This window comes from Cupressus sempervirens, chromosome 3 (assembly GCF_028749045.1).
Source record: "Cupressus sempervirens isolate cs-2001-9-10 chromosome 3, ASM2874904v1, whole genome shotgun sequence".
In the NCBI taxonomy this organism is placed as follows: Eukaryota; Viridiplantae; Streptophyta; class Pinopsida; order Cupressales; family Cupressaceae; genus Cupressus; species Cupressus sempervirens.
Genome location: NC_143120.1, coordinates 880,065,136 through 880,076,146, shown reverse-complemented (window position 1 = coordinate 880,076,146; position 11,011 = coordinate 880,065,136). Strand labels below are relative to the sequence as shown.

Genomic DNA, 11,011 nt, shown 5'->3' with positions numbered 1-11,011 from the left:
ATCAAATTCAATCACAAAAACATGACAAATATAGATATGCATCATTACGAGTAAGAAACAACTGAAAAGACAAAGAAATGACTAAAATATTAGGAAGCTCTACCTCTTAAACAAACAAAAAACAAAATAATAAAACAAATCTTTTAAGCACACACGTACAAAGTTCTTCACAAACCCTAGCAATTCCACCATGGTTCCAATGAGACAATGCCCACAAAAATATCTCCATAAAGAGTTGAAGCAAATTCGTAAACTCACCAAAATGAAAAGTGAATAAAATCTTCACTTTCAAAACCATAAAGACCTTATCCAAAAAGGCGTTTTCCCCAATAAAATAAAACAATTAAATAATAAATCACTTAAAACTCTCAAAAACCCAAATAAAATAATTAATTTAATTAACTTCCAATAATAAGACTATGCCAAAAGATCTCTCTCTCTCTCTCTCTCTCTCTCTCTCTCTCTCTCTCTTTATATATATATATATATATATATATATATATATATATATAAACCAAAATGTAATAATGTAAATTACATACACTGTCACTCTATCTGGGGACAATATTGGCCTAATTTGCAAAACAACCAATGTGACTATCTTCCATAACCACTAATGGGGATAAGACATGCTCAAGCATGTAGCTTAGGCAAAGATGATGTATGGTACATATTAGCTAGAACACACACATATCAAGTGCAACTACTCACATTATAAATAGTCAAAGCATAAACATGAATAATCAAAACATGCCTAACAGAACAATGACACTCTAGTGAGATGAGCATTCATATGTATTAAAATGTCATGGCACTGGTCATTCCACATTTAATCCTAAATGCACATCATAATAGACAATTCTTAAATTAAAGCATTAAATAATGATTTATGACAATACGAGTATATATCAATGAAAAATTCCAAAGTAGATAACTATCGACATAAAGGCACAATAACATATAAAATTAGTAAAATTCATCAGGGTAACATAATTCAATGTTCTCAAATATAAAATACACCAAATTTCACCATAAAACATCATGCCACAACCTAGTAGAATCATCATGTAAATATGACTAAATTGGTAAGCAACAATATAATTTAACACCTATGTCAACAATAGTTTTGGTAAAACCAAAATATGTAATGTAATCAAATGTATCACAGAGTGCTAATCACATAATACAAATAGTCATGATACATGATAAGAGTCTAACTCAAATCAAAATAACATAGAACAAAATGCAACCAAGGTAGGCACTCCATGCAGAAAAAATGCTATGACAATATTTTTCCAAAAATATTCTTATAAATCTCAATTAACCAACCATATAATGACACATCAACGAACTGTTACACATGATTTAGTGCACACCTGTTGCTCTACCCTTTTGTACCATCTTGAACAAATTAACAAAATTATATGTTTATATGACATGGAATATGATCATATAGACTTTCAAACAAGATAAAATTAAGATACAAAGATACTTGTCCTCTCCCCTCAAATGGCTCTTGTAGTTTACAATTCACAACAATAACTTTACCTTCAATATATTTATAAAAAGTTCTTATAAATCTCAATTAACCAACCATATAATGACACATCAACGAATCGTTACACATGATTTAGTGCACACCTGTTGCTCTACCCTTTTGTACCATCTTAAACACATTCACAAAATTATATGTTTATATGACATGGAATATGATCCTATAGACTTTCAAACAAGATAAAATTAAGATAGAAAGATACTTGTCCTCTCCTCTTGCAATTTACAATTCACAACAATAACTTTACCTTCAATATATTTATAAAAAGTACTTTCTATATGATTTCATTTATTGTTTCATTGTACTTTCTATATGATTTCATTTATTGTTTCATTGCTTGAGTATTTATTGTTTCTTTGCTCGAGTATTACCCTAATCCAACACACTGATCCATCAACGCGGGAGACATCAATGTCTTGTTCATTAAGTTTTCTACGTTTGTCCGCCTCCTCTATTGACCTCCAACTTCTTCACATTGCCGGCCTCCTTTGCTGCACATTGAGTTTTCCATGCTCGTTAATTAATCCACATTCGTCTCGTTGAGTATTTAGAATTTTTCCACGGTCCTCCCCATTTGCCAATTCTTTCACCTCCCACCATCAGCCTGACACTCTGAGTTTTGAGAGGTTTAGAAATTCTTCTGTTTATTTGTCTGTAACCAATGTCTCCATAATTTCAAGCCAACATAGAAGAGCTCAAGTCAAAGAACAGAGAAGCTCATGCCAACAATACCAGCATCAACGGGGGAGCAGCTCATGCCAATTGCCGCCAAAAATTGTTGGTCAACAATTGATTTTTTGTTGACATAGTGTCTCGATCTCAACTGGTATTATTGCATATCGTGTTAAGCTTTTCGTCGATCAGTCAGGAGTTAAACTTAGGATCTCTCATTTGTTAGTCAGTGCTCTAACACTGAGATACCAGAACTTTTAGAGATAAGTGAATCTTTGGTTCGGATCTAGTTCTTCAGGATCCCCTTGACTCTATGCTGACACTATGGAATTCTAGATTGGTTATTCTTGTAGAAAGGATGTTTGCCGCCGAATTATTGATCTTCCTGACGAGTAGTTCATCTTTGATTTATTTTTCAACTTATATTACTGCAAATTATAGATTTTTCCCTTCTTCCAGAGACGTTCTACTTCTTAAATTATAAATCAAATTTTAAGAACATGAATTTTTTTTTTTCTTGATGCCTTTTATCCATATTTATGGTAGTTAAATTGAATATATATGTTTTTTACATAAATTCACCACGTTGAAAGTTCTGTGAGAAAGTTGCTATGTTTCATGCAGTGATGGAGTTCATTTGGGAAACGAAACTGTCAGGGCTAGGGGAAGATAAGCAGCCGGGAGAACTCGCAGATAGCATCTTAGGAGCTTACATGCGGCATGCAATTGCAATTGTGCTTCACCTGGTCTTTGTTATTAGTCTTCTCGTTCCTTTTTCCTGGAGAATATGTAGATTTTGCACACTATGGCCAGAGTCCTCTGTTTTGGAACCTACTTATTCCAAGAAGTTGCAATATGGGATTACCCATAAAATGGCTCTACTAAGTTGTGTGTCTCTATCAGTGTTGTATTGCATACTTGGAATATGGAGCCCTTTGTATTGGTGGCTAGGGGCAAGGCCTAAAGATATTGGAGCCGAAGTAGAGTATGTATTTCAGGCCATAGCTTGGGCCATCATTTCAGTCTATGCACATTATTCCCTTAACAAAGAAAGTAAAGAGAAGTTCCCACTTCTACTTCGGATGTGGTGGATGTTGTTGTTGATTGTTTATGTATATTTTTTGTTCCTCAACATTCATGAGATGAGGGATCAAAATCACATTACCCCCAGTATTGTGGTTGAAATTGTGGCTTTCTTCCTTTCAGCCTTCTTGTGTTATGCAGGTTTTTGTGGCAGAACTGGTAAGAGCTCCTTATCTCGAAGCATTGAAGAACCTCTCTTGAACGATATTCCAGAAAATTCTGAAAAGCATAAGCCAAAAATCACTCCTTATGCAACAGCAAGCTTTCTCAGCAGGATGTCATTTTCTTGGATCAAACCTCTGCTTGATGTTGGCCATAAGAAGGCCTTGGACATAGATGATGTACCCCAACTTGTAGATGTTCACAAGGCTGACCATGTTTATCATAAATTTAGAAATCAATTAGACACCGAATGCAGTGGCTCATCGTTAGCAAAAATGTTATTACTCATTGTTATGAAGGATGTACTCTTTACAGGATTGCTGATGTTGATGAGTTCTTGTTCATCATATGTTGGTCCTTACTTTATAGATAACTTTGTTCAGTGTCTTGCTAAAAGGGAACAATTTGCTAGTGAAGGCATAATTCTAGCTTGCGTATTTCTTCTTGCAAAGCTTGTGGAATCTTTGTCGCAATGCCATTGGATCTTCAAAACAGTTCACATATGCATATATATTAGGGCAGCACTGACAGCGTCTTTATACAAGAAAGGCCTGATGCTTTCCAGTCAGTCGAGACAAAAGCATACAAGTGGAGAGATAATCAATTACATGAGTGTCGATGCTCAGCGTATTGAAGAGTTCAGTTGGTATTTTCATGACATTTGGGCTGTACCTTTGCAAATTCTTCTGGCAATGGTTATTCTATATCAGAACTTAGGATTGGCCTCTCTTGCAGGAGTGGCAGCCACAGTGTTAATCATGATGGCAAATTATCCACTAGTAAAAATGCAAGAAAAGTATAATAAAAAGATCATGGAAGAAAAAGACAATAGGATGAAGGCTACATCAGAGACACTGAGAAATATGAGAATCTTAAAATTGCAAGCATGGGAGTCCAGATTTCTGCTGAAACTTGAAACAATGAGGGGAGAAGAATGTAGCTGGCTGAAAAAGTATTTTTTTGCATTCTCTGGAACAACATTTATTTTTTGGGCAGCACCTACCATTGTGTCTGTTGTCACTTTTGGTACATGCATAATAATAGGTGTGCCTTTAACAACGGGCAGAATTCTCTCTGCACTTGCAACGTTCAAAATTCTCCAGGAACCCATAAACAACCTTCCTGATTTAATATCTGTGATTGCTCGAAGCAAAGTGTCCTTGGATCGTGTAGCTAATTTTTTGAAACAAGAAGAGCTGCAACAAGATGCAGTAGACAAAGTCTCCAAAGATTCAACTGACTTGGCAATTGAGATCAAAGAAGGGGTATTTTCTTGGGATCCTAGAGCACCTACTCCAACTATAAGAGGTTTAGATGTCCATATAAAGAGAGGCATGAGGGTTGCAGTGTGTGGAACTGTTGGTTCAGGAAAATCAAGCTTCCTATCCTGTATCCTAGGGGAAATACCCAAAATGTCAGGTGTTGTAAAGATAAGTGGCACCAAAGCATATGTTAGTCAGGCTCCATGGATACAAAGCGGAAAAATCAGAAAAAATATTCTCTTTGGGAAGGAATGGGAGAAACCCAGGTATGAGAGTGTACTACAGGCTTGTGCATTTAAAAAAGATCTTGAATTGTTCCCTTATGGGGACCAAACAGAAATTGGAGAAAGAGGAATAAATCTGAGTGGAGGGCAAAAACAAAGAATACAGCTTGCACGTGCTTTATATCAAGATGCTGACATTTATCTTTTCGATGATCCTTTCAGTGCTGTTGACGCGCACACTGGGACACACATTTTCCAGGTATGATGTTCTTGAATTTGTTTGTTTAATTATCGAATTGAGTAGCGGGAAATTAACATTTCTCAAAGTAAAAATAGTAGGGTTTGCATATGTCATTATACAATTTTTTTTATAGATATTATTATTTTAATCTCTATAATAAATTACATTCTTGAATTTGTTAATTTAGTTATCAAATTGAATAGCAGAAAAAGAGCATTCACAGAGGAAAAAATATGAGAATAAAAAAAACATTTAGCAAAGCTTAAAAAATAAGAGTATGTTGTTTAATGATATTGCTATCACAGTTAAATTCTGATAGCAATATCAGTAATTGACTTGCTGTGGAAAATCTCCTATTTATCAATTGATGAGCTTAAGGGGCTTTCTAATGAATGGTTCATAAGGCACAACACTTGGTGAAGGTTTTGCAAATGAGGATGCAAGTAGAATGGGTTTAAACATGGAGGAAACTCTGTAGTTAAGCATGCTTGAGCTGGAGTAGTACTGGGATGGGTGACCTCCTGGGAAGTCCCGGGTGCTTCACCTCTTTGAGCATCACCTAGATCCAGCAAGTGCTAAGTGTTCCATTTATTCTTATGAGAGATGGATTCGTGTATGAATCACTACTCATGAAGCATGGGTCAATGAATTTGACTCAAAAACTACACAGTTAAATCCTGATAGCACTATCATTAATTGACTTGCTGTGGAAAATCTCCTACTTATCAAGAGTATGTTATCCCATAATCTATACTGGATTAACATAATTAATGTGTACCTTACTGTTTCATGTTCATAATTCCAAAATGTTGGAGATTGTAGCTGCGATAGACATCTTTATCCCTAGAAATATGGGCATTATTACCATACAATCATCTTCAGCTGAAAAGCACAATTTATGATAATAAATCTTCAGCTGAAAAGGACAATTTATGATAATAATTGTAATATTAAATATAAAGACACACAAAGAGTTGTGTATTTGAAAATAAAGAATCGTGTTTTGGGAAATTTAAAAGACCTTCGGTTGCAAATTTTAAGATCGATAAAATGATATTTTGTTGTGTGGTTAGATTTTTCCCTCCAATTTTGAAAGGGTTTTCCCAAAGTAATTTTGTGTCTCTTGAATCTATTTTGGCTATTCCTTATTGCTGTTTATCTGTATTTCTGGGTTAAAATCTTAACACAAAATGTCTCAAAATTATTTTCTTCGCTTACAGGAATGTCTACTTGGTATGCTGGGTTCAAAAACTGTAATCTATGTTACGCACCAAGTCGAGTTTTTATTTGCAGCGGACCTCATTCTGGTGGGTTTGAACTCTAGTCCTATTTTAAACATTATCAGCTTTCCTATTCAAAGAGAATAAAATAAAAACATGTAAACTATGTTGACAAGTGGAATTTATTCAACCTTATTATAGGTAATGCGAGATGGTGAGATTACCCAGGCTGGAAAATATGAAGATATATTACAATCAAACACACATTTTGAGGAACTAGTGGGTGCACATGAGAAAGCATTGAAATCCATCAATGATATGGAGAACTCTGTGACCCTCTCATCACAGGTACCCCTTGAAGGATCATCTAGTGATAACAAGACTAGTGTGGAAGCTGGTATCCATGAGCACCTCCAGGTGGAAGAAAAAGCACATGAAGAGATTGAATCAAAAAGTCAGAGAGAGAATGAGAAAGATAAGGAAGACAGAAGTTCACAGCTTGTGCAAGAAGAAGAAAGAGAGAAAGGCAGGGTGAGTATGTGGGTGTACTGGTCTTACATTACTGCTGCATACAAAGGAGCTTTGGTTCCTATCATTTTATTGGCCCACACAGTATTTCAGCTGCTCCAAATAGGTAGCAATTACTGGATGGCATGGGCAACTCCTTTGACTGAAGATCAAAGGCCTCCGGTTACCAAGTCTTTCCTCATTCTGGTTTATATAACTTTGGCATTATGCAGTTCATTATGCATTCTTGTGAGAACTATCCTGCTTTGTCTAACTGGATTTGAAAGTGCCAAACAACTTTTCAGAAAAATGCACAGCTGCATATTTCGGGCACCAATGTCCTTCTTTGATGCAACTCCAACTGGCCGTATACTGAATCGGGTTAGTAGATTTTACTTGTGTCCAATTTTAATGGCAAATAAGAGAACCATTTGAAGCTCGAATGCGAATGCTGTTTGTTGGCAGGCATCAAATGATCAGAGTCAGGTGGACCAAGTCATTCCTTTCCAACTAGGATCTGTAGCTTTTATATTTATAGAGCTTTTGGGGATTATTGCAGTCATGTCCCAGGTTGCTTGGCAGGTCTTTATTATGTTCATACCCGTGCTTGCAATTTGTATATGGTATCAGGTATGGTCCATCTCTCATGGATTTTCACCATCGTGTAAAATATCTTTCTTGTAAAAGCGGAGAGGGAGTTGTCAATATTAAATTTTATCTGAAAGCTAGGTATAGAAAGAAATGACAATTTACTGAAAAAAATGCTATACTATCCAAATAATTACATTTCAGATTTCACCAAGAGTAATGTTTCTTGTATGATTTTCTGTTTCACGATTTTGAGCACTGATAACTAGAGACAGAAGATGTTTTTCTAAATATTTTTAATTTCATGCATGCAGCAATACTATATAGTCACATCTAGAGAACTTTCCAGATTAATTGGAGTTTGTAAGGCTCCTGTCATACAACATTTTGCAGAATCAATCTCTGGAGCATCTACAATCAGGAGTTTTGACCAGGAGTCTACATTCATGGACTCAAATCTACAGTTGATTGATATATCTTCTAAACCCAGATTCCACAAGTCTGGGGCCATGCAGTGGCTTTCCTTTCGGTTGGATCTTTTATCAAATCTTATATTTGTGTTCACTATGGTGTTGCTGCTTTGCTTGCCAGAAGGCGTAATTAATCCAGGTAAGTAAAAAGACATTGTTGGGTGTAATTATTCTTGATAAGACTAATTTGAACGAGCAAGATATATACTACTATTCATGATAGTTGACCAACTGTTATGATCTTAACAGGCATTGCAGGTTTAGCAGTAACATATGGTCTCTCTCTGAACCTTACACAAACTTTGCTAATATGGTACTTGTGCAATTTGGAGAATAATATGATCTCTGTAGAGAGAATAGTGCAGTACTCACGCATATCAAGTGAACCTCCATTGATCATAGGCAACTGTGGACCGAATTCTTGCTGGCCATCAAGAGGAACCATTGATATCGCCAATCTTCAGGTTATTAGTAACAATCTTTTAGTGTTCACAAATGTTAACTTGTTATTGCATTCTCAGTCGTTATTCAACTTAAACTTGATGAACATAATCAGGTGCGTTATGGACTACATCTCCCACTTGTGCTAAAAGGAATTTCATGCACTTTCCCTGGAGGGAAGAAGATTGGGATTGTAGGGCGGACAGGCTGTGGGAAATCTACTCTGATTCAATCACTCTTTCGAATTGTAGATCCAGTAGGAGGCAGGATAGTTATTGATGGAATTGATATCTTAACAGTAGGCCTGCATGATCTAAGATCCAGACTAAGCATCATTCCACAAGACCCAACAATGTTTGAAGGCACTATTAGGAATAATCTAGATCCATTGGGAGACTACTCAGACGACCAGATATGGAAGGTGGGCAATATATGCTCGGTTTTTAATTTTCTCATATTCTTGGATAATTATTTTTTAAATTAGATTGTGTAGAAGTTTTTCATTAATGTTCAGATCACACGATGTAATCTATCATCAGGATAGGGACTTAAACAGAATAAAAGATGGTGGAAATGTGATTCATCACTAGGATGTAGAACTAAAGAAAATAAAGAAAACAATATGGTGGAATCATTAAATATTTACATTGCTTGCATCCATGCTCCAGGCTTTGCAGAAATGCCAGCTGGGAGAAATCGTCCAACTAAAAGAGGAGAAGCTTGATTCTCTCGGTATATAGCTATCCTTTCACATAACTTTGAAATGGGAAACAGAGTACTTTTAGCATCTTATTGTACTGCTTATATTCCCACTTAGGGCAAACGTCTTAAATGTACTGCACTGAGCTGTTCTGCAGTAACTGAGAATGGAGAGAACTGGAGTATGGGGCAAAGACAGCTTGTCTGCTTGGGAAGGGTGTTGTTAAAACAAAGCCGCATATTGATATTGGATGAAGCAACTGCTTCAGTAGACACTGCAACAGATGGGCTTATTCAACAAACCATACGGAACCAATTTAGGGACTGCACAGTAATCACCATAGCCCATCGAATTCCATCGGTCTGTGATAGTGACTTGGTCCTGGTGCTTAGTGATGGTATGAAATCTTAACCTTTCTATTTTCCTAAGTTTGAGATTGCTAATCCTCTTCTTTTGCTTAGTTTATGAGCTGAACACTTGTTTTTAAATAGGACATATTGTTGAATATGACTCTCCAACCAAACTACTGGAGAACAAATCTTCTTCATTTGCAAAGCTTGTTTCGGAGTACACTGTGAGATCAACTAACATTGATGGAAGATATAAGATTTGATAATGTAAGCTTTCAAATATGATTAAAAAAAACAATATCTGCATACCGCGTCCATATTTATGGACATTTAACTTCTTGGAGTAATATAACTCTGATGAACATATTTAAGGTAGTGTACCAAGTATCCAAATGTGTTCTCCTATAAGGGAGAGTACCAAGTATCCAAACGTGTTCCCCTATAAGGGAGAGTAGCAAGTATTCGAATGTGGTCCTCTAGCTGTGATAGGAGTTGTTTTTAATATCCACATTAGTTAATTTAACACTTGCAATTGTTGATTTAATGTTCGATATTTTTCACAATATTGTACTATTAGTATTAATTATCATTTTAAAGTTGTTATTGCTGATGATGACTGCCCACAATTGAATGAAATGTGTCCTTTATTCTAAAAGACCAACCATGTGATGCCACATCAGCTACAAATTATGGGTGTCTCTTATGCAAAATCATTGGTCTCACTTCTTTCTTGAGCTGTTTTGGACACCTCGGCAAAAAACATGCTGATATATCCCTGAAACCATAGTTATAAGTAGGGGACTTGCCAAGTAAGCTGCACTGTAAAAATAAAAAGGGTGATTTAAAATTTCTACATGAGATTTTGAGAAGGGCAAACTTATGGCACAGAATATTGGATCTTCTCCCCTACAAATTCAAATCAACAACAATAAGATAAAACACTTATATTACAAAATAATGTGCATTTTAAATTATAACTAGCACTTGCACCAGAAGGTGCAATGTGTACGCCGATAGTAGCATATGCTGTACATTTTCTTCAATGTGATAGAAAGGTAATTTTTTATTTTTTGTAACTGTTTGATTTGGTATTTGTTGGGATGTTGTTTTGTTTTGTGTGCAATTAATTTCAACAGTTTATAACAAGTGCATATCATGAAATTGTACAACTATGTTGATTTCTTTCTTTTTGAAAATCATATCATATCATGTAGAAGATATATAAGTTTAATTTGCAATTGAGGGCCAACTTACTCTTTGATTGTTTCTTTGGTGCCATGAATGTTCATATCAGCATGTCCCTCTGTAAAGTTTTCCAATGAATTGTTCACACTTGTAGTTTGTTGTAGGACTATTTGTTGGCATCATTAAATTCCTGAGAATAAGTATTTTTCATTACATGTGCATTATTTTGCTAAGATACATATATGTATAGAATAATAAATAAATCATAGGTTTGCATACCTTCATTGTTGAAAAGGCAAGTTCTTTTAAGCGTGTTTCTTCTTTTGTCCTTATGGTTGTGAATGGATTATT

At 35.4% G+C, this 11,011-nt stretch overlaps 1 protein-coding gene across 1 annotated transcript; it reads left to right on the top strand.

Annotated features, from left to right (window-relative positions):
* The first annotated feature begins 2,243 nt into the window (after positions 1–2,243).
* On the top strand, positions 2,244–10,038 carry LOC149569601 (putative ABC transporter C family member 15). Its single transcript, XM_089822283.1, has 11 exons — positions 2,244–2,381; positions 2,852–5,217; positions 6,420–6,506; positions 6,621–7,307; positions 7,392–7,556; positions 7,829–8,123; positions 8,234–8,448; positions 8,541–8,846; positions 9,094–9,157; positions 9,283–9,522; positions 9,617–10,038. Exons 2-11 carry the CDS (start codon positions 2,854–2,856, stop codon positions 9,736–9,738), a joined length of 4,545 nt encoding a protein of 1,514 aa, XP_089678409.1. The 5' UTR covers positions 2,244–2,381; positions 2,852–2,853; the 3' UTR covers positions 9,739–10,038.
* Positions 10,039–11,011: the final 973 nt, after the last annotated feature.

Bases quoted from the DNA above. Each gene is read 5' to 3' on its own strand.
- LOC149569601 (XM_089822283.1), top strand. From the start codon at position 2,854: ATGGAGTTCATTTGGGAAACGAAACTGTCAGGGCTAGGGGAAGATAAG. The intron at 5,218-6,419 runs GTATGATGTTCT...CTTCGCTTACAG, and splicing joins CTGGGACACACATTTTCCAG to GAATGTCTACTTGGTATGCT. The intron at 9,158-9,282 runs GTATATAGCTAT...GCTGTTCTGCAG, and splicing joins GGAGAAGCTTGATTCTCTCG to TAACTGAGAATGGAGAGAAC.